This window comes from Tinamus guttatus, unplaced genomic scaffold (genome assembly GCF_059628265.1).
Source record: "Tinamus guttatus ecotype Peru unplaced genomic scaffold, ASM5962826v1 Tinamus_guttatus_pri_ptg000451l, whole genome shotgun sequence".
Classification (NCBI taxonomy): domain Eukaryota; kingdom Metazoa; phylum Chordata; class Aves; order Tinamiformes; family Tinamidae; genus Tinamus; species Tinamus guttatus.
The window spans coordinates 4,400,763-4,425,289 of record NW_028288985.1 but is presented as its reverse complement, the minus strand read 5'-3'; the positions used below and the strand labels follow the sequence as shown (position 1 = coordinate 4,425,289).

The following is a 24,527-nucleotide window of genomic DNA, read 5'->3' as shown; positions in this document are numbered from 1 at the left end:
TCTTGCTTAAGAAAAAGGTACATAATTGTACACTGAAATCAAAAGAAGAGGCACCTTTGAAATGTCTCTCAAGAGAAGCTACAGAGGCCCTGCCTCTTGGACACCCCACCATGGATTGTGCAAAACTAGCATTTCTGCTCTAGCTTGTCTCTATCTTCCATAACTTATTAGCTTTAGAATACATTATGTAAAGGGAAGCAGGCAAAATTATCCAAAACTACTTGGTAGTGACACTATTTTTTAAGAAGTGTCAGCTGGTGCACACTCTGTCATGGATTTGCAGCGGAGGTCTCTGACTGCATCTTCTGCACGTAGACGTTAGGCTGCAGCCGAGGCTCAGGCAGGGCCCCGCCGTGCGGCAGCTCCGTTGGGACAGCTCCACTCCTGGGGCTGCTGCTTCCACTCCAGCTCCTTGTCGTTAGTGGAAGTAGGTAATATGTAAACTCCTTTGGTTCAAGTATTAAGGCATTTTAGATTCCTTTTTAAAGGATTTGCTAAACTTTACATGACATTTTTATTTTAACCTACAGTGAAATATAAAGAATTTAAAAACGCATCGGAATAGAAGAAAAAAACATGCATTAGCCACTGCAGTTTTTTTAAAAAGCACTTTTCTGTGATAAGAGATTCTTTTTTTTCTCTCCAGTGAATGAAAATGTGTCATCACAACAGTGAGTTAAGAGTCAAGAAAAATACTGTTGGCAAGGAGCTGTATATGCTGAAGATATGCCAGACTGATGGGCAAGACCCTCTTGCATCCATATCTGTGACAAATGAAAAAGGTAAAGATTAAATGAAATCAAGAGTATCTGCTGAACAAAATTATTACTCTTATTAGATGCTAAACACTGATTTTTGAGGGAAAAAAAATTCTGATATGCAATACCTATAAAAATATGCTAAATATTTTTAAAAATTTAAAACGCATTACAAAACACTGAAAGAATCTTTACCTTTAAAATATGATTTTTTTTAAAAGCAAAAATGTAACATTTTTACTACTAATTTACATGGTAATTTACCAATGCAATAGAATGAAGTTTGTCATGTGTAAGGGCATGAAGACTGTTAATTGCTTTTTTATTATTACCATTCAGCATGCAAACATTAATTTATTCTTCTTCCCATCAATATGTGTTCAGTTCTGGGTGTCAGGTGCAACTCTAGTGACATTTCACTACCCTAAGGCAAAGTGATGGCGTCATCTCATTTTTTTTCTGGCGGGGGTGTCTGCATATAGACTCTGCATATATATAGACATATATATATTTTATATATATATATATATATAGACAGTCATGCCACTTTGTTCTGTTGATAAAGCAATTTAAAGAGCTGAGGAATGATTAACGTTATTTCACCGCTGCTGACGGATTAGAAAATCTTTTGTATTTTAAGGCATGATTACATTAAGCTTAAACAGAGATCATAAACGTGCTGCTGCTGCGCCGCTGCTCTGCGCTAACCTCTGCGGGCCTCATTCCAGGGTTACCCAAGGTGGCTCTCGCCTGCCCTCCTTCAGCACAACCTCCCCTGGAGCGTCCTGGCGTTGCCAGCTCCCGCCTGCTGCTGCTTTCCAGCCTGTCTGCCATTCCCCCCATACTTTTCCCCTTGTCCTTTTATCTTTTGACCACAAGCTTTGGGGAAACACAGTCTTTTCTTTTTACTAATGCTTTTTTCCATGCCTGGTATTAAGGAGGTTCTTGTGCTGGCCAAAGACTCTACCCAGGCACATGACAGAATAGTAACAATTCAGCATCAACGTACTAGCCAGCTTGGGAATCAGGATCTGATCGCTGCTAGTGCCATCTCCACCATCAGTTGTTGCTTTTACTTCTATAATGTAATCTTCATTAAACTGGAGCAGAAGTTCAGCTGTCGTCTTGTCTGTGTTTAGTACATTCATATTATTCTGACTGCTAGTCCTGTAAAAAACCTACAATAGAAGTAAATAGCATTTTTTTTGCAAGGCTGTACTTGGGAAACCTGAAAATGTTGTGGGAGATAGAGTGTTTAAATTGAAACTGTACATAGTGTGTTTTTAGTTCAACTTCCTGCTATGAAACTAGGTGGTTTAGCTGGGCTGTGAACATGTATTTCTTGCTAGCATTATTATCCAGAGCGCTGCACAAGCTGATCTTCATCATAAATCGTTTATACAGGAGTATGTTATGTTGCAGCCTGCTCTACACCGATCATCAAGAACCTCTTCTGCATGTCTTTAAAACATATGTAAGACAGAGCATATTTAGAAAAATACGTGCATATTTGTGTACTGTTTAGAATAGAGATTACATTGTAATTTCAAGATAATCTGCATGTAGGTAATGAAAATGAAAAAGCAGGTTGGTATGTAGCAACAGTGAGTACGCTAGGCCAGAAATGGAAATATCAGCTACATTTTGTTTTATTTTCTTCCATTCTAATGTTATACATGTGGACATCTGGGATTCCAGGAGCTGGCCGCACAGGCAGCAGCTCCTGGCTTTGTTTGCATGAGCAGAGGGATCATGGTAAAAGGACCACAGATTGTGGGATATCATTACAATACCATGTAAACTTATAAAACACAGACACTACAGAAATGTTTTAGGCCAGGCATTGTTCAGCCCTTAATCAAGACTTATGGGGGAAATAAACAAAAATCCAGCAGGTATTTTAATTGCTAAACTCCTGCAAATAGAAAGAGTCCAGCAGAGCATGCGTTGCTGGCCTGTTCTCACCTTATATCCAGTTACCTCAGATTCATTCTCCATAGCTCTTACTTCCTCCCAGTTGAGAATTACTCTGGAGTCTGTAACATTCCATACAACATTTTCTGGTGGTTGACTTGGTGCTTCAAATACATAGTAAAAGCATGAATTTAGTTTAATTGACATTAACGATTTATTCTGCAGTAGGAATTAATAGTTCAGGTAATTGGCTGTCATTACATGTTGGATATAAAAGCAACTCAAATATAGCATTGTCATTTGTACACTTTATGGTTCAGAGACTAAATTGGAATAACGGAAGGAAAAATAGAATAGCACACAATGTTAGTTCTGAAGTTGCATTATGTGTTGATGGCCTTTCATTAACTACAGCTGAACAAAAGTATGTCTTAAGACACAGGCGATCAATTAGAACATACTCTAATGAAACCAGTGATGATAACAGACAATTTCTATCTTTAACATAGTGTCAAGCATAAGCAAATATTTTACAATGAATTGTTTGTCAGCCACATTTATTATTTTCTCAGTGAACATTCAAACTGATATGCTACTCTGACTTATTTTAATGCATTTGTTATGCAGAAATATTTGACAGTTCTTTCCCCCCCCCTTTTTTTTTTTTTTTTTAAACACCAGACATGATTTTAGAATGCAATCTGTACCACTGCAGCTAGTTACTGCAACTGGAACAGTACTGGGTTTCTGCCAGGTGAGCCTCTTGCTCTTGAATGTTCACTAACAATCCGTGGCCATTCGTTTCAGGAGTCGTCGTACGCTCTTGGCTGGCCACCTGACTACACCTTGGAACCGCTGAGCTTTCAGGAAAGAAGATGAGTACAAACCTCTTAAGAGGTCTCAGGTTGGTTTCCCAGATGGGTCATTCAGAGACACAATCAACTATTAAAATCTTTCCTAAATGTGTTAAGGAAAACAATTTACTGTTGCTGTCACCTAGTGGAGGCAAGGGCTGCTTAGGTCGACCACTCCAGGCTTAAACAGTAAGAGTGACTTTGAAACTCCTGCACACGTGTTTTTTTGTTTTTTGTTTGTGCTTAAAGAACTCCCCTATATCTGTTCATGAGCAGTCAGATTAGAAAAAAAATGAAAAAAAAGATTCTATGTGCCTGCACATAGTGAACACAAAAGCATTATTCTAAATTATTCACAAATCTTATTTTTGCAGTAGTTGCCTTGTTCTATCTACTAAATAGAATTAAATCTGATACACAGTAATCAATTTCATTAAATTTAAGGAATGACTGTCAGATACATTTGTTTGTGAGAATTAAGTAACATATGAGCATATAAAAAATAGTTTCCACTCAGCTATTAAGGCTGATCTTGAGAAGGAAGGATTCATTCTTTTAAATCTACAACAACTTATTAATATGATATCTGAGAAAAAGGAAGAGTAATTATATATAAAAACTATAAGCTTCTGTCTACCACTTGACTCATAGAAATGATTTAGAAGGCTCCAGTTTGTTTCAGTTACAAAAATGTCTAGTAATTTTCAGTAATCAAAACAGCAGAACTTAATTCATAAAGGCCAGATGCAAACCCACCAGGTTTCCTGAGTACATATCCAGTCCTAAGTGAGTATGCAAACAGCTACAGTAATTCACTGAGCCTACTCAGATGTTAAATATTTCAAGTTACTCATATGCACTAATATTTCTCTCCATTAGAAGCTATGACCAGAATATACTGTTGAGTTTTAAGACCTCTTCAATATTAAATAATGCTGTCTGTCATCTTGCCTTATAAACTTAGTTAATTCTTCCACAGTTATTTGCGATCACGTGTAACAAAAGAATTTATAAAATAAAGCTATGCTTGCAATTTTGGGTTATGAACATGAATATTTAATTTCAAATGCAAAAGCAAAGATACTTTAGTGGTCAGAGACAAAGACTGAATGTTTAGAACCTGAAGCAGGTGGCAAATTGTATGCGTTTCTTATTAGGTTAGTAGTTACTAATGAGTGTCTTGGAGAATGTGTGGGCAAATGTAAATGTGTAAATACATACAAATTCCTTCACAGTAAGAAATGCATCAATCAAAAGCAGTCAGGTTTTGAAAGTTAAAGTAGAAATTAGAACTGATTAATCCACACATCTGAATGAAGAAGATAGCTTTTTTTTTCCCCCCCTTTCTTTTCAATTCTGGAAATCTTTAGATCAGTTCTCAAAAGAAAACAAGGAATAAAAGATGTGAGGTTTCTTCACCTAAGAGGCATGTTTCATGAGTAGAAAGCTCAAAGAAATTCAAGCAACAAAATCCAGTTTGAAATTAAAGTTTCCTTTATCAGTAATAAGATCTCACTTCTGACTTGAAAAATTAAGTTTTAATTTGTGTTTCCACTACAGTGGTACGGAGAATTATTTGTCTTAATTTATCTAGTAACAAAATACCCTAGTAGTACAAGTTTTGAAAATGTCCTTAGGTTGCACTGGTGTGCTTTTGCCTTGTTTCATCACCAGCAAGATGTACGGGTATAGGGCAAATATATGTATTTTTTAATGACCCCAAGGGCCTGGTCCAGGCTCTGCTTTAGTCAGCGAGCTGCGGTGCTTGTTGAGCTCTGGTTTGCCATGTGGAGCGGTCCCTAGCCGGGACTGCAGGATTCCTGCCCTGACCAGGACCCGATCCCGCCCAAGCAGCGCCCTGGTGACGGCTTCAAGAACTCCCGTCAGCCGAGGTCAGACAGCGGCTGCACACAGGGAGTTACTTCATGTCCACCAATTCACAGTACCTGTATGCCTATAATTAACCTTTAGCAAATACAAGTTAATCTGAGTTGGTTTGGTCTTCAGTGACAGTGGCACTTGTTTCTGCATAGGTACATTTCTAATAAGATGGCTTATTTCCTAGTTCTGGTGATTGCACTGCTTTTGGTAGGAGAGAATTTGACCTTTCATACAGATTCTTGTGAGTCTGACAGAAGTGCTTCAAGATTTATGATCCTTATTTTGAGTTGTATTACAATGCAAACGTATACTAAAAATATTTCCATTTATAGAAATTAGAGCAGCCTTTGAGAATCTGTTCTCCAGCTTAATTTCTCCTTTTTAATAGTCAAGTGGGCTTGAGTAATTTGTTCAAGGGGTAACAATGGACATGAATGATTATTTTGCAAGGAAGTGTGAGGAACATTCCACTTCATGCCCTAGAGAGCTTATAAATATGTTATAGAACCCTGAAAAATTCAGCAAGTCACTGTTTCTGCTTCCAAATAACAGAAATCTTTCTTCTAATAAAAGAAAGTCCCAGCTGACTTTTTAAAAGTCCTCCAGTTCACTAGAAGAATGCTGAAAGCAGCATGCAGAAATGAGGTATCTTGCTTCAGGTACAGTGCTGTATTTGAGTTTTCCTTAATCATCCTACTGATTTAGCAGAGGACTGAAAACAAAAGTTCCAAGCTTGCTCTTTAACTGTGCAACTGTTCTAGTCTGTATGAAAATTTTGGTCATTTACGCATATAGTGACCCCCAGGTAATAAGCCTGTTTCTCATTTGCCTGCAAATGCTAAAATATTATGGCTCTCCCCACTTTAAATTCATGATACTTACGTGTCTTTTTTGTGGTAACATTTACGGTGGCACTAAAGGGACCTGCTCCAGCACTGTTATAAGCACGGACAGCTGTGTAGTATGCTAAGTTGCTTTTCAAACCTGTTATTCTTATCGATGTCTCATTGCCTACAGCTTTTACTCTGTTTGAAGATTCTTCTTTCCCACCATTATTCCAGTACCTAACCTGGTAGATTAAAAATATATATATTTAAATTCTTTTGCTATGCAATATTCACCCACAGTACTGCATTTAACTCCTTTAAATGCTTTTTTTTTTCTTAGCTGAAAAAGGTAGAAATACATTAAAGTTTTAGAAATACATATACTACATAAATAAAATTATTATTTATCTGTCATACTTGCTGCTCTTTCTTTGTATGACTTCTTTAGAAAAAAGGAGACTGAAATATTAGATGTTGGTTGAACTAACAAAAATGACAATGAGAGGAAAAGCATTACTTCAAGTAAACAAGTTAAACTCATTAGAAGAAAACTGCATCTTGCAAAATAGTTTCTTTGTAAGTAAATGTAATCTGAAACAAAAATCTGTCTGAAAATACTATTAGATGGAGCCATGACTATCTTTACAGGAAGCAAATCACAATTTCATGGTGGTGTTGTTCTATCTTTGGCTTTTTTTGGATGAACATGGGCCAGAAAGAAAGCAAGAAATGTGGTTGTAGTCTCCATATATCAGACATGCCTTGAGTCCATTAATATAAATACAGCTGTTCTTCGATTTTTAAATGTTTTTAAATAAGAAAATTTGTATTTTTACAATATCCATTTTTAAACAGTGATAAAATTGGAAGAATTCAGATGTTGCAGCAAAGCTCCCCGCATCTCATAGACTGCAAATAATTGGACACCTTCTGCCTTGCTATCCCAAAAATAGTTCTGACCAAAGCACTAAATGCTGACATCAAATTTAAGGTAAGGTGGCTAAAATTTTCTCTTCAGAGAGGTAAATGCTATAATAAGCAAGAGGTGTTGCACATACTAAGGCAAGTGGGCAGCACATCAGGCCATGAGCGCATGACAAGGACAGTCTGAGAATCCCTCTTGGAGTTCTAGCACAAAGTTAATGATGCTCCAAGCAAAACCAGCTGTGCAGGGTGGGTTCTGGCCCAGAACACTCTCCTGCTGTGCTGCTTCCAGCTGGAGTATAGCACACAGATACTCATGGTTCTTCAGCTTGGCCATTCCACATGAATAATGTCATCCCGAAATGATGGACTAGTCTAATCCCCTGTAGGCTATTCTTCTGAGCCCGCTAATTCCCTGGTTTCTCACCTTCCCTTTCAGGTTTTGTGGAGTTTTATTTTTTTAAAAGCATCATTTTCAGAGGGATGGTAGTTACCAGACATTAAAGTTATGCATGTAAAAAAAATCACTGCAGGTCATGGTTCTTTACAGCAGGGAATGCATGTTATGTGGGTTTACCTCATATCCCAGTAACCTTCCACTACTCATCTTCCACGGAATGGCATTCCAGGAAACTTCAATAACTGAGCATGACAGACTGGTTGCAGATACACCCGAGGGTGCTGCGGTCGGCTCTGTAGTTGCAAATCAACAAAGGAGATCAGTATCACTGGTGACTGTGGAAATAGTTATGCTCCTATTTAAAATGATGTAATTTTTATTAACAGTTGCTCTACTCTCGTGTGGAAAAGCTCATGTTGAAATACTTGGCGAGGACTCAAACACATACCTTCTTCAGCTGAAAACACTGTGGTGACTGCACTGAATGGCCCTTCTCCTTTATTGTTATAAACACCGACTTTGACTTCATAGGGTGAAAATGGTAAGATGCTTTCATTTCTAAAGACATATCTTGGTGTATCAGGAGATGTGACTACGGTCTGGATCCATGTTGTGGTGCCAAAGGGGCGGAAAGCAACAACATATCCAAATCCTTCTCCATTTTGTAATTCTTCAGGAATGGGCTGTGTGAAAAGCAACAGATGAAAATAATCTATAATGTTATATACAGCATGGGGACAGGAAGAAAGTACCAAGAAGCTCATATAGGGGACCATCAGCAGGTTCTAGTACATCATTTGGGCTCATTCCATCAACAAATTAACTCTGGTACAATATAGCAAAATGTGTTCTCTTCATCCTACCTTAAGGTTTGCACGGTACACATACCTTCATCAAAAAGAGACTAATTCTCAGATACATTGCTTGTTTTCCAGCAAGTATGCTGGCTTAAGACACTCTTCAGTAAATACATGTTATTTTTCAATTTCTGGTCTAAATTTATAGTTCTGAAAAAAATAAATGATTGCTTAGTCAATTGTTGTAGACACCAAAACTGCCTTAGCAAAGTGGTTTCTGACTATAATTATGTTACCACAGAGTTGTCATGCTAGTAATAATTTACTAACATTTTTAAAGTCATAAAAATGGATACATGTCATAAAGTAATATCTGGGATTTTTTTTGTACTAGCTAGCACATGAGTCCAGAGTTAATGGTAATAAAATACAAACTGCAAAGTTTCACTGAAAAGCATAATTCTGTGTCTCAACCTTTGAACAATAACACTTCCATTTCCCCAGCCCTCTCCTCTCTCGAGCTTAACACTTGTTTGACAATAGAAGCAATTTTAGTGACGCTAACTACCTTTCCTACGGATTGCAGTCTAGCACAGTAAAATGAAAGAGGGAAGGCAAACGTGCATAGCTCACATTACAGAATGTTACCGAGCACATATACATCCTAGATGAGAAGCTGCTACAGCCAGAGATAGTCATCTTTTAAGAAGAGTTTGAATGAAAACAATTCATTCTCAGAAGAAAATTGCTTGCTGGAAAACTTACATCCCATGTTATGACCAGTTCAGACCTGCTGCCTCCTCCCCCACTGACTTCAGATGGGGGAATTTCAGGAACTGTGAAAAAGAAATGTATAGCTGTCTACCCAGTGCAGATAAAAGAGACAACATTATATAACAGCACCCTTTTCCTTTGAAGCTAACCCAGTTGTATAGCTGCAGTCTGACATGTTCTGCACATCAAGGCAAGGACTTTTGAAGCACTGTAGGCACAGGGACGTTTTCAATAGAATTAACTTGTGCAGATATATTGGGCAATGGCCTTATCCCTAGTACCTACTGGTGAGGAGAGGGGGAGAGGTTGTTACACGTGTTACATGGAAGGTAAACACTGAGCAAACATGAGGAAGGAATGAACCCCATCCCCTCTCCATCCATTGACATCTTCAGACTCTACAGTACGTACTGAACAGACTGAATTTTGCCATACAGTTTAAATTTGCCATACAGTATTTTACATATTTGGCTTTTGAGACCTGTGCAGCAATGCAGCTTAAACTGTTGATGTACATTCCAAGTTTGCTTGCAAAGACCCACGGATTTGAACAGTATATATTTACTTTTTTTTTTTTTTTTTTTTATTAAGACTCTTGAATTAAAAACAAATAAGGAAACCCACTAACCTGCCTCTTCAGTTCTTACTTTTTCTGAAGGTAAACTAGGTTCTCCACCTCCAATTTTATTACTGGCAACTACACGAAATTCATATTCAACCCAAGGATTTAAATCCACTACTGTCGTTGTAAATGTTTTTCCATCAATCACATCAGGAACTGTTAGGAAAAAAGAGAAAAAGGAGGGAGAAAAAATTAAGAATATGTTACCCCCAGTTAAAAGCATTTAAAGGAAGAAGTTTCTTCTACCTGTTGTGACTCTCTGCCAGCCAACTGAAAATGGTGTTCTTGCTTGTATGGTGTAAGTGGTTACTGGGCTGTGATTATCTGTGCCTTCTTGCCAGGAGATCTGAGCTGTGGTATCAGTTATTTCATCCACTTTCACATGTTCAGGGGGCCCGGGTGAGCCTAGAATCAGATTGAAAAATAGCTGCTGGTGGTTTGGAAGGAAGGGCAGTACTCTGGCAATCATTAACATAGCACCATGGATACTCATTTTATCAGCACTGGGAGACAAAGAAAACAATTCATCTCAGAGTAAGAACATTTACTTTTTATATTTATATTCACTAAACTTAAGTCAGATAAAATAGGAAATATTAATTCTGAACTGTGACAGATGACAGGTTATTTTTTTGGACATTCTTTCTGCATGATTCCTCTATCTTTCCCTATTCAGTTCTTTTACTTCAGTCCTTGCTGTCCTCTTTTAATCTACTAATACACATGTAGTCTGCCAATCCAGTATCTGCAGCTGTTTTACTCCGTGATGCACTGCAGCACTGCTTCAGCACAACACCTGCCAAGCCCCCTGAACAGCTTTCTGCCTCCTTCTGGAAAATCCAGAGGCTGTGCATCCTACCAAAAATGCTGGGTGTCTGTACCAGCAAACAGTGAAATACCCAGCAGTGCATAAAAACATCCAAATAGAGGTATGTTATCACAGTCAGTGTTAAACAGCAATATATCATTATCCATAATACAAAAAAAAAAAAAAAAAGTATTATCCAAACAGAGATGTGGCCTATTTTAAAATACATTGAAAAAAATGCTGATTGCATAATGTGTTTTACTGGATTACAGCTTTTCTCTTGCACTACATTTAGTTGTGTAATTAGTACTGAAAGCTGCAGATCAAACTTAACAGCTCTAATTTCAGTTCTGAAGAAAAATAAATATCCCCCATTACATAAAATCAAATTTGATGCTAGGACACAGTTTTCCTAAGCGCTGCCAGCAGTTGCCCACTTCATAGAGAGGATGCAGGATCACAGGAGCATCAAACCCTTTTATTTAGCAGAGGCAGCAATTCCTAACTGTCTCACAGCAGCTGTCAGTATTGAGTTCCCTCTCATCAGTGACTTGAGGAGCTGCCAATGGGAAAAGGTGTGAAGTCAAGATTCCTTATATTCTTCATCTCTCCATTTTCTAGGAAAAAGTAAGCTTTAGTCAACATATGGAGAAAAAAGGTGCTAAAATTCTCCCTAATTGCATGACAGAATCATACAGTTGAAATCAGAGATGGAATGACTTAGTAATCTGTAACATGAGTCGTTCCTGTAATCTGCAACACAGAAGTTAGGAAATGATTCATATAAGTGAGGCTGGGATTTACCTCGCACGATGAGGTCCGCCGCAGAAGACACACTATCCACTTCTGTCTTCACCATGCAAACGTACTTTCCACTGTGCTTCAGCTGGATGTTTCTAATCATTAGATCGCCTGATGCACTCTGTCAAGATACAAAGTTCTCACTAAAATTCAATTTTTCCAACTGGTAATTTGAGTTCATACTTTATAAATGGAGAAATCAGTCAAAATAACTTGAAGGAAAAAGGGGCTCAAAAATTACACTGGCACAGATTGCAGGATAACATAATCATGTGCTCCATGCTAAATGTAACCATGTTTCTAATACAAATGTGTTCCTGACACACACACTTACACAATTTATTTATTTATGTTTAACATAGAAGATAAGCTATAACATGGTTACCTCATCCTAGGAATATACCTACTGACCACTATTATGAGGCATGAAAATGCTGGTACCTTGTGACAAACTATCTGAAAGCTCTAAGAAAGAGAAAATGTGGTTACTAGGGCTGCAATCCCATTTGCCATCCAAACAGCACTGGCAAAGTCTCAGTATTACAGGCTTCTAAGGAGAGAGTTCAAGAATGCAAATGACAAAGCTGAATTTGGTCTGGTCTGCGGCGTTACAAATAAAAATCAAAACGGCATGGTGCAAGGTGAACTCTCCACAGTCAATTTGCTGCTCACTCTTTTTCCTCGAAGCGTTGATGGTCTGATACCCATAGACTATGATGGTAGACATATTCATACAATGAGCAGAAATTTTGTTGCTTTGGCTCAGTCTGAATATAGCTGAGTATCCTGCTACTTGAGCAAAAGTTAAGCAGATTGTTCATGGTATGTTTTGCTGGCAGAAATGTTCTCTTTGAAAAGGCAACACCACCTATGAGAGACAACAGCTTTTGCTGGGAACTGCTACCATCCAGCCTGGTGCGAGGCTGGTCATTTGCTTCTGGTCCCTCTTACTCATTAAAACATGACACTGTTGTAAGGAATAGAGTCAATCCAGTCTGGCAAGACTACCCAACAACTCCGTAGCTTTTCAACACCTGCTCATTCTTCTATTTCCTGAGTCAGTTTACCTCAGGCTGTTTTTCTGCACATCTGGAACGGCTCTACCAAAATCTGTTACCCTTCCAGGCATGTTGCAAAGTTCATTTTCTAGAAAAGTAGAAATTCACTTAAAGACAGAATCCTATTTAGGAGCCATTTTCAGCTACACTGGGCACATGACTAGTTCTTTGACACATAGTAGTTTGGAAGAAAAGGAAAGAAATTACTCTGGGGTTTTAGTCTTACTAAAAAAGAAAAAAAAAAAACAACAACTTTCCAACTCTCGATTATTTAAGTTCATACCCATTATTTTGTTTGTATTTACACAGACTGCCATTATTTCAAATAAATCTCTAACATGAAATATAAATTAGCTCTATTGCTTTGTCCAAACTTCTTTTAGAGTACTGATGTCAATGAGAGATTTGATATTTATAGTTAAAATTGCAGAACCAGCATTGCTACCTCTTTTGCCACCCCATTGCCACATGGGACAGTAGGAATACACCAGCTGATCTATTACAGTGCAGATGCTGGCGTTTCCAGTCCTGGAAGTTAAGCTAAAGCAGAAGTTAGTTAAGCTAAAAGCGATCTAAAATCCAGCCCTGTGCTCAGAAGTGGACATGCAAGAAATTACCAGCAGCAATGAATACGCACAGGCAAACATGTTCTACGTGAACTTGTTTTAGCAGACTACATTTAATACCTCTGGAAGTAGGAGATCATCAAATAGAATTTTATTTGAAATAGAAGCCTGTCTGCCCTTGGCCTGAGAGGGCTAGATTACTACATTTTTTACTGGAAGTGAAGAAAATGTTGTTACAGGGTTAGCTCTAATATCCTTTAAGTAACAGCAAAATATATGGCCACTGAAGTAGTAACACATGCAAATTTTCCTTGGATACTTTTGAGAAAGAATCCCAAAGCACTGGGGAAAATACAGAAACCTGCAGCAGCAGAAAGCTATGATGCAGAAAGCACTCGGGCCCTCATTGCTCTGCAGACTGTTAGCCCTGGGCACATTTTTGCCTAGCCAGATTAAATCTTTGCCAGTGTGGACAAGTCCAGGTGACAGCAAGGTCACCCAGCTTTCTCCATGCTATGCTGAATTCAAATAAAGTGCAGTCCGCAGGGTATGAACATCTGTAAGTGACACTGAAATAGCTTTTACATTTCCCAACTGTGTGACAACTTGAGCCATTGCTGGGCTGCCTGAACAGGAGATGCTAGAAACAGTTTAGGGCCAATCTGTTCAAAATTTTGGAAAATGCTTGATTTGCCATACTCTTCCCATAAATTATCTGTACCAAAAAAAAAAAAAAAAAGGCAGTTAAATAGTGCCATATCCAAGATTTTTATAACCATCTGGAAGACCAGGTGGTGGTCCCACAACATTTCATTAGCTACTACTGTTGGCGGCCTCCAGGCCTGCCACGTCCTTTAAGAATGTGACAGGGACTCTCAAGACATCGTTACATGGCCCTCATCCCAACAAGGCAGCCATCCAGTGAGGAGTCATTCACCATGTTTACCACCAACACAGCTGAAGTGATTTTACTTGAGCAAGTAAGCACTGCAGCTATTGGAAGGCTTATAACATATTTATGTTGTCTTCCTTACTTACCATGACTCTTATCTCCAGATGAAATCATTCCATTAACCTAAATGGAATCCAGAGAAAGTCCACAAAATGTTTCAGAGTGTCTCTTGATAATCTATGATGTTTACTACTAATGGGCTTCAATCCCCTTTTTATACAAGCGTTAAAAAACAAAACCTTCTATACCCCATAAGAATCCCTACCTCTGTTCTTACGACAGGTTTTTCAAGTAAAAATGTAGTTTCAGAGCTCTGAATCAGTAATATTCACTTTGAAACATTATTCAGGACCGGCAGAGACTTTCCTATGAAAACTTTTTGATCTGCATTTGTTTTATGAAAAAAAAATTATAATCAGCTTATAAATCCTTAATCGGGTCAGCAATATTGTCAGATTTAGGTATTTTGAATGTTTTTACCTTTTCACAATTATTATTTGTGCATATAATAAGTACACTTCAGGGAAATATTATAAAGTAAATAAAGTCTATGTTACTGGAAAGTAAGAGGATATGACATTGGCAATTTTGATGCATCATGCACATTTTCATAGAAATCTTTCTTAGAATAATGAACTGACCTTCTCTCATGATGTAATGAGAATGTCATTTGACAATTTGACAATGTCATCATCTTCACATACATTTGTATTTAATCGACAATAGTAGAACAATCTGTATTTGATACCTACAGATTGAATGTCATATCTTTTGAGATTTTAAAGCAAAAAACAAAGTTAGGTAGGTGCTGGAATTTCACAGACAGATAATACTTTCTAACCCAAAGCTATTCCTTTAGAAAGGAGATCTGGCATCATTATGAGAAACAAAATTTTACCCAAATTTTCACAGGCCAGAGTGATATGCTGATGTACAGCTGTGTGTCTTTTTATTACTTGACTATTCCTTGCGCTATAATAAGGCTTCTTACTATAATTGATTTCATTCTCTTGTAACATATTACATCCCTCAAACTTACTTTTTATGTTTTGATTAAAAGGCTAAATAGTAGAAAGCCTCAATTTCATCCATCTCCCTGTCACAACACCTCTACGTCCTAAATAAGTATAGTATGTGATGTGATATTTCCCTGTTCACCTAAGGAAACTCAAACAGAATGCTGAAGGAGCCATTAGAGATATAAACCAGGAAAAATAAAGCAAAAAGTCAATTTTTTTCCTTTTTTTTTTCTTCCCTCGCAGACTGTAGCCCACAAAATCTGAATCCTTTCCTTGATCATGTTCATTGATATATTTTAGGTGCTCTTGAAAAAAAACACATAAGACCAGAAGCAGAAACAGAGGTTGGCACTTACAATCCAGTCTAAAATCTAGATCACTATACAGCGTTACATGCTCAATTAATGACTTGCTTCCATCGCAAAAGAACAGTCTACAGCCCCAAAAGAGAATAAACATCCTATTTTTACACTGTAGTACAACAAGAGTAAGCCTGTAGGTGCTTCCTACGTATATAAGACGAGAGAAGGTAATTTCAACTTACCCCTCCAACCTTCTCAAAATGAGAAGCATCTTTTTTGAAATCAGTGAGTGTTCCATTAAAATACCAGGAGAAGCTGATGTCTAGTATTGGATCATGCTGAACTTGGCACGGCAAGATGATGCTTTCTCCAACAGTAACATCCATGTTTGAAGGTGCCAAAGTAATTCTTGTTGGCTCTGTTGAGAACAGAAATATCAGTTATTGGATTTCCTTATTACTGATCTTTTAATATTATAACTACTGATCTATTAATATTCTATCACAGTCTCAAGACCTCATTAATAAGAGTCACTTCAAACAGGCAGCAGGACTGTAAACGCTACCGCCTGAGCTCTCTTGTTGCAGCACTGTATCCTTGCACATTTACCAGCAGGTGCTTCTAGAAACTGAGAAAGTAGATTTCAACTTGCTGTGGGCAGGTCAACATACTTGACAAACCTAAATGCACTGCAACCCACAATGACACAACTACCATTCATAAGTGTATGTATGACGCAAATACTTTTCTTGATTGCCATGAACTGTCTTTTTTTTTTTTTCCAAATTAAAAGCATAATTGTATTAGTTAATATTTAGTAAGTAAAAGAGGGGAGGAAAGCGTTTGGAACCTCTGGATCTGAGATCCATGGCCAAGTAGCATCTCTGAAAAGAGAAAATTGCTCAGTCTCTCTTATCCCAACTGATCACAGGTCTGTTACTCGCATCGTTTTATTTTTATATATGCTTAAATATATCGCTTTTGAGATTACTTTCCAAAATTTTGTATTTCAGAGAGCAAACTCAGAATTCACAGCATTTCAGACTTCTGATACAGATTTTGTAATTCAATTTAAACCACCTTACAAATAATTCTCCTTTCCAGCTCACCTGTAACTATTAAGTTTGTTGTGCCACTAGCTGTTCCAAACTGGTTTGCTGCCAGGCATGTGTAGCTTCCAACATCGACTTTAGTCACATTGGCTATTCTTAATCTTCCATCACTTAATAACATGATTCTAAAAAATTACAAAGTTTTTTTTAATCATAGCATTGCTTTGTAGAAAAAGTGTTTGAATATGCATTGTTACACTATATATATAACGAACTGCACCAATTACCAAATTAATGTTTTAAAATTTTGCTGCCACTAATAAGCAGCAAAGTTCAGTTCATATTATTTATTATTTTGGACACCAGCAAACCCAACATTTAAGATATGAATGCATACATATGTTTGGCTTTTTGTGTGTGAGTGAAAAAAAGGAATCATATATTAACTCCATCTTTTTCAGCTGAAACTAGAATAATTTTCAACTGTACTACGTTGTTTACATAGTCTTGCATGGCAAATTTGATATAGCTATATATCATCAATGCATGCTTAATAAGCAATGCACATTTTACACTTTTGAGGTTTTACATAAACAAGCCTAGCAAATATTTCATTTAAGCCAATACTTCATTTGCAACATTGACATCTGCAGAGTAGCATTTAGCAAAAGCCAATATAAGCTATTTGCTGATGTCTGAGAGCCTAACTTTATGGGTTGTATCCTCAACTTGTTCCCCTCACCTAAAGCTTATGAAAACTGAGTAATAATTGGCCATATTTTGCATTAAATGGAACATTTGTAATTAATTTACTATATGATTTATAGGTATTTTAAGCATGTGTTATGCTTACATTACATTATTAAGCATGACAGACATGCGTAATATATTTTATAGGTAATGATAAGCACATCAACAAAAGGTGTGAAAATACAATCAATTACGGTCGCAAGCAAACTATAGGGCTGTGGGACTGGCCAGTTATGGGTATATTCCCAGATGAAAAACTAAAAAATAAGCAGTGTTGACAAAACTTTAGACCAAACAGAGTAAAAAATAGATCAGGGTATAAAAGACAAAATGTCTATTGTTTAATTAAAGCAAATGACATTTAGAGTGCTCTGAGCTATTTGCAACTCTATCTCATCTGAAATAATGAAGCAGGAGGCTTATTAAAATCATGATGTAGTTAAGAATCAAGAGTTTTTTTTCAGAATCAGAAAAACAACAAATCAATTTGAGAAAAATTGTACTGTCAAAATAAAATCTTTACTGGTAAATTAAAAAAAGCAACTCTACTTTTTTCCATTACAAAGGCAGCAAATATAGCTCAAAATACGCATATACAAAAATACTAACCCAGAAATAGTTCAACCTCTTCCTTTTGAAGCATTAGACAAGCTGAAGCTTTTACTAAAAATTATTAGACATTCACCCACTGTGATAAAACAAATACACTCTGGCTGGCTGCTGCCAGGAAGTGCTCTCAATTTCTTAGCAGAAAAATGAGACACCTTTTAATGTTTCCTGTATCACAATATTTTTTCACTACAGTTCACCTAGCAATTTCAGGCTGAATTCCATTTTCAGCTGCCTGCAGACTTTCAGAGCACTGGCAAATGGCAGAAACTTGTAGCCCTCTAAAACGGAGGTGGCTGAGTAATGGTGCAGCCCATAGGCCCATTAGCACGTCTGGAGACTGATTTGTCACCTTTCTCTGGTCATCAGATCATAGTTTTCATAGTTATCTTAGTTATCACTGACCATGCATGAAAAGAGCTCGTGTATTTCACGTGATGGTTAATTATTTTAGCATAATTACTTACTGCACCATGTTTTGATATATTCATATAAACATACTAAAGTATCACCTGGGATTAGAAGGCAAGTGGTGCTCCAGGAAGCCAATTCAGTGCCTGTAGCACAGGATATTGAAGCTATCCTGAATTCCCTGTCCCTAGCTTGCTCAGAGAACTGACCTAGTCCTATTGCAGGCTTACATATTTTTACACCTTACTCACCAAAATCCTGTTAAAATTCAAATACTGCTGCAAAACAAACCCAGCATGTGCTTGGGATTCAGGGCCACAGTCCTTACACTGGTTGCCACCTGACATTTGGCGTCATCAGTGAAAGTGTAAATGAATGCTAATTTGCTCAGCTTCCCATGACTCTGCTTTATTACTAAAATAGCAGCCATATCCAAATTAAATAACAAGTATCTTTTGTATTTGTCAGATTATTCAGCAGAAAAGCCAACCATTTAACATTGTTACTGATATAATAAACACAAATATGCTACTTTCCAGTTCGTAACACTTAAGTACAAAAAAGTGGGTCAAAACTGCTTTTTATATATGAATCACATTCCAACTGAATTAGACCAGATTACTTAACAAGAAAGATAGCCAAAACAAGCTCCCGTTGAAGCACTAGAAAATAAATGCATTACTTTCTACATCACAATTTGAAATCATAAGGCAACATAAGGAACTAAAAACACTATAGTGATGATAAATCCAGTAACTGATACTCATGAAAACCATTTAACATTTTATCAGTAATTAGATCTTTGGCTTTTTCCCCCGTGTAAATTGATACCACTTCATTATAGCTAAAGATGCTTAAACTGCCCCTTTTTTTGAGAGAGACTTGTGCTGAAATGTCTATTTTACTGAAGTTAAAGTATACAATATCTTTTTGTGCTCCTTTTATCTTTTTCTATTCTTGATAAATCTAGAAAATTCTAGCAAAAAAGGTAGATCTGTTAGCAGCTGAAACACTCTGCGCATGATCTCAAAATCCCTTATATGAATCTTTTTCTCCAGTCAGATATTTGAGCCAGGAGTTCAGCACCAGCTACAAGCAACCTATGCCATATAAATTTCTAGAACTACTTATCAATTACAAATAATATGGATACATTAAATATTTTTTAAAAATTCTTTAAAGGGCCCACCTACAATGTAATATTTTTAGTATGTCTTCAGTTTTTCATAGAAATGTGAATTAAATTGGCATTAAGTTAATATAACCTTTGTTAAGTCAGTCTAATCTGCTTTTTTAGAGGATAAAGGAAATAAAAATAAAATCTCATCTATTGAGAGTGGGAGCCAGCGTTGCAACAGAAGTGGCTCCTGGAGCCCTACCCCTCGGAGGCAGCTTTGCTTTGCCCTCTATGATCCTCAGCTCGGAGACCCTGTGGACTCCGCAGTGCTCTCAGTAGAAGCTGCCCTAGATTAATTTGGAATAAACCCAGCCATGCTGTGGCTCAGTGACTGCTGATAAAATATAATATACAGAAATTCTCTACAGGCCTTATAATAAGTAACTACAAATGGCCCCGGTTGTGGTGATGCCCACAACAGACATAAGAGGGGATGACCTGTGCCAGGTAATCACATTCCTGCTCTCCCAGTACCTGATTTGGCATCATTAAAACCAGCAGAATTCTCACTAGGATTATTGCACTCATTACATCATCCAAAATTATTCCTTTCAAAGCAAAGAACCTGCATTCTGAAGGGAGCCCTTTCTTCCTTCAGTACCCAATTCATTTGATTCTCCTTTCTCTCCTTTGATATGCAATACTCTACAGTGGCCCCTATACCTTCACATTCTACAGCTCTTCACTCTGTAGCTGTCTTTATTAAAAATATTATTTAAAAATCATATACTTGCAAAATTAACAAGATGCAAATTTGTATTTTTCCACTATTGAGTGATTTCTCAGCCCAGAGCTCATGAATCCATTTTGAAATTTATATTCTGCCCTCTCAACATATATCATTTCTAGCTCCTTTAAGTAAACCTTACCGAGTCATTATCCAAATCTATACATTGAAAATACAGCATCATCTTAAAATAAATCAACAATATAAGCAACAATGACATCAAAATGAAAATCTTCCAGGCATCACAGAAATATTGAGACCACTACCCTAAATGAAACAGAAATTCTCTTACCCACAAAATATGAAGAATACTTTGAAATGATAGAGTATTTGTCATTTAAAAGGAAATTCTCTTAGGAAGTGCTGCTTCTATCCATGATGCTGCATCTTATTTTCACAGCAGACGCCTAAGATCCAGTTCTACCATGGTGCTAAGCCTTCCCACTCAGGTACACGGCCCCAGGTAGCACTGCCTAAACCCACTGCCCCTACTAGGGTGCTGACAAAACAACAACCTTGTGACTGTCTGGAGCTGCCTGCCCCTAACCTCAGAAGGGGACATGCTCCAGTATGTGTGTGCATTTACATGAAAAACAAAGCACCACACTGCCCAAATTCTCTACCAGAGATACTCTATTATGCCACAAGTAAAACTACCAAAAATCAGTAGGAATATAATTCTAGCTACGCAAGGGAAAATGGATTTGGCAAACTCTTATTTATCGAGGTGGGATATAGTGCAATATGAGCAGCAGAGCTGTTCTCTTGCAGAAACAGACTCCTGGACAGGGGATGCAGCCTTTGAAGACTGCTCGAGCCCTGCTGGCTCCTTACATTCAAAGGCAAGTGGCCAAGCGAGGAGAAACCCTTTACTCATCCTCTCCTTCCTCTCTTAAGGACTGCTCTGGGATAGGAGTGCTTCTGCCAAAGGACTGAGTTCTCCCATTAAAAAACAACACATTTCTTTCTTAGAACCATATTTATTGGCTGAAAAATGTACTGGTAGTTGGAAATGCTTTTCTCAACTGCAAGAATTATAGAACTGAAATAAATTCATGAATTGCAATTACTCATAGCAGACAGTAATGAACTAGAGTGCTTTCTTCAAAGAATCAAATTTCTCCTTTGCTCAGAAGGCAAGTGCACTTCATTTGGATTAATGCAGGATTATTGGCTTGTTATTACATTTCCTCTGTAAGCCATTTATAGTGTACTGTTGAAAATACAGTACAAGACACTCTGGGCCATATTCTGGAAACAACTGCGTTTAGTTCACATAACTAAAAACCATAATTTGCTCTTTCAAGCAAAGGCACAAATCTAAGCAGGCAGTGTTGCATGTGCTCAATACATTTCCAGAAACTGAACATTAGTTTCTTTTGCCTGGTGTGATCACCCCAAATGAAAATACTAGCTATTGCTTTTGAAGGGCAATTGTAACAAGCATTCAGATTAGCTCTGATGTCCTTTCAGACAGGCTGCTTGCAAGGCACAGTCCCACTTCGGGCTCAAACACTCCTGGGCACACGTGGAGTCCTGCATATTCCAGCATACCTGGTAGCTTGGGCAGCTGCCCTCTTGCTGCCATAAAGACTATGAATCAAACGTACACAGGTTATCTGAAGGGTGCTCAGAGACAACTGCAGCAAAGGAGCCAGGCCAGGGCAAGGAGGACACCACCCTCTTTGCCTTTTTAAAAGGAATGGCACCAGAAGAAAAGCTCAGAATTTTCTGAACAGGAGAAAATCAGGTGCTAGCTATCACACATCTGCCACGTGGGTCACAAAAGTGACAACTGAAATAAGAACAATCATCAAATAATAACAGGGCTCACAGTGGCCCTGTGTTACAAACTCTTTTGTGACTGTGATGTTATGACACTGCAACAGGAGGAAGGATTTTCTTCACAAAGGAAGAAAAACCAAAGGGTTTGCTTTGAAAGAGGCTTTGCTTGCTTGCAGGCAGCCACCTAAACAAATCTGTGCATAAAGCTCTGTAATGATGGATGTCTTATCTTCTGCCAAATTGCACAGTTGTCAACATTTAACATTTGAACATAGGAAAGCTGTTGTGTCCCCTGTGAAGAAGAGCCAGAGCCACGCAGACCAAGAAGCTATTACATCTGCCTACCTTTTGAGTACTAGGAGACAACTCTGGCCTTATAAATAACAGCAGCTAATGTTCTCATAAAAGGTTTTGATCTATCTGGTAAAACTTTCTGCACTTAATTTTTAAAACAAAATTACTATATGCTGTTTTATAGGAATAAGGCTAAAACCATTTCACCTGATGAGAAAGCTTCGCAGTGATAGGCGCAGCTTTGTAAAACCTAACACAACAGAGCTAGAGAAGCACAGGTGCAATTATGAAATCAGAACACTGCCTTGGCAATCTGCCCCAAAAGCAAAATGGACCAATCTGTTCCCTCAGGCTCAGCTCTGGATCTTCAGACACTTCAGCTATACTATGCTCACACTGCAGTATCCCATTAAGCATGGGGAGGGACATGTGTAATCATCCTCTCAGCCCTGCTCCCAGTCAAACTGTCTTCCGTGGCTGTTGCTGTGACTACAAGTTTGTCACCAGCTCAGATACTCTAGCAACGAACTGCAGAAAGACTGACCTCAGTGCAAGCAAACCTCCCAGGCAGTTATCCTGCTCCTGAGACTTTTTACAGCCTCTGCTGAGGGCTAAAGCAGCAGGTAGAATGTCTTAAGGATCAAGCTCCTGTGTTCGACAATGTCACATATGTAACTGTACTAATTTGACCACTTATTCAAACTTCTTTTTTGTCCAGCCCCCAAATTCCAATTTATGCAAGTTTTGAAATGTAAGACAGAAAGCTTGAAAAAACAGTAAACCCTTATGGTTGGAAAGATAAATTGGCTGCTCCAGAGTGCAGAGAGGTACATTTCTGTATGTTTGACAAAATGATCTAGTGACTGGTACAATTTCATTTCATGGCTAATTCTGTAATGCTATAATGCTTATTACTAGACAAAATGTTCATATTGTTGGAAGTCATTAGTTGAGAATGGTGAATAAAACCTTTCCACCAAGAACTTTTATTGTATGTTAGCATTTTGCTAACACAAAACATATTCACTATCATGTAAATAACTAAAGAAATAATGATCTATTATAATGATCTATTTTATCTTCCATAAAGTGGGTAACTTTATGGTTGCTTTTAGAAAATCTGAATGCCTATTTTTTTTAATTTTCCTTTTTTATCTAAATGATGTGCACATGAAATTAAGTATTTGAATGAATAATGAGAACATATCCCATTTTCCCCTCATAATCCATTGTTTTCACATACCCTTATTGCCTTTAATTCTTCTTGAAGTCATGCAGTCTTAATCTTTTTTATTTCTGAACTGATTACAGATTAATTAGAGTCAATGCTTCTAAATATTTTCATCAACAATCTCTCCTTGTGACCAAACCAAACCAAAATGACTAGGACTGAACACAGTATCCACAGTAATGGATTTTGGTAGTGATGGAATAATTTTTAAAAGTTATATTCTATTCTGTGCCATACATATCACCACTCTTGTTTGGCTGCTAATGTACACTAGGCAGATGCTTACACCCATCCATCCACAGTGATGCCTGTATCACTTTCCTAGTGGTTAATTTAAAAGAAAATCACTTGGATACAAGCAGTTTTATTTTTCCCTTGCAAGGTGTATTACGTATTTGTCAATGCTGATTTTCACCTGCCACCATTCACCTTAAGTTTTAATTTAATAAGGATTTCCCCTTTTAAATTCATGGCAAACTTTCGATTTTTTTTTTTTGATGTAATGTACATATTGGAGTTATCTTTGCAATAACTTTTCCTATATAAAGAGCAGAAGAACATTAAAAATCAAAATATTAGAATGGCAAAAATCCTACTGCAGACCTCCCAATTACTAACTTTTGCCCAGTGATAATTCATTATTTTTTCTCTTTTCATTTCTCAACCTGATTATGACCATGGCTGTGTTATGTCTCATCTGCCTCCTTGACAGAATTTTGGCAGAAATGGGAGAGTTGCAGATTTACAGTTTTCACCATTCCAGGTTTCCTGTGCTTACCTGCTTTTCTCTAGAAATCGGTCACCCTCTGCATTACACTGAAAATTAAAGTTGGCCCTTAACACTCTCTGTGTTCAGATACAATGACAATTAGAAAGTCAACCAACCAAAGAACTTTACAGCTATTAAACTTTATACTCATTTAACTTTAGAACTGTTTGGATCCACAGGTGACACTATTATATAAGCTTTTATCAAAAAAGAATGAAAAATATAAACAACCTTTTTGTAAGATTAAAACAAAGAAAGACTTGATACCTTTCATTTTCTTGTAGCTGCTCACCTCCTTTCTTCCACAAAAATTTGGCCTTAGGAGAAGCTTTTGGTTTGCATTCAAAATTAACTGTGCTGCCTATTTGAACCTGAATCATTTTCTTCATTGGATTTTGAGAAAAATCTGGAGCAGAAGCTAAAACAGAGAGGATACTAACAGTGAAATAAAACACCTTGAATTTT

The 24,527-nt window shown here is 37.4% G+C and overlaps 1 protein-coding gene across 1 annotated transcript in view; it reads right to left on the bottom strand.

Annotated features, from left to right (window-relative positions):
• Positions 1-447: 447 nt before the first annotated feature.
• Positions 448-24,527, bottom strand: part of LOC104577906 (contactin-3) — a 68,575-nt gene continuing 44,495 nt past the window's right edge. Inside the window, exons 9-21 of the mRNA XM_010225421.2 lie at positions 24,330-24,480; positions 16,367-16,494; positions 15,500-15,675; positions 11,364-11,481; positions 9,998-10,156; positions 9,758-9,907; positions 9,121-9,191; positions 8,007-8,241; positions 7,736-7,851; positions 6,290-6,476; positions 2,724-2,836; positions 1,768-1,936; positions 448-764 (exon numbers count right to left, since the gene is read on the bottom strand). Of these exons, the coding sequence (XP_010223723.2) occupies positions 664-764; positions 1,768-1,936; positions 2,724-2,836; positions 6,290-6,476; positions 7,736-7,851; positions 8,007-8,241; positions 9,121-9,191; positions 9,758-9,907; positions 9,998-10,156; positions 11,364-11,481; positions 15,500-15,675; positions 16,367-16,494; positions 24,330-24,480 (1,874 nt within the window). The 3' untranslated portion in view covers positions 448-663. The remainder of the gene's footprint in view (positions 765-1,767; positions 1,937-2,723; positions 2,837-6,289; positions 6,477-7,735; positions 7,852-8,006; positions 8,242-9,120; positions 9,192-9,757; positions 9,908-9,997; positions 10,157-11,363; positions 11,482-15,499; positions 15,676-16,366; positions 16,495-24,329; positions 24,481-24,527) is intronic.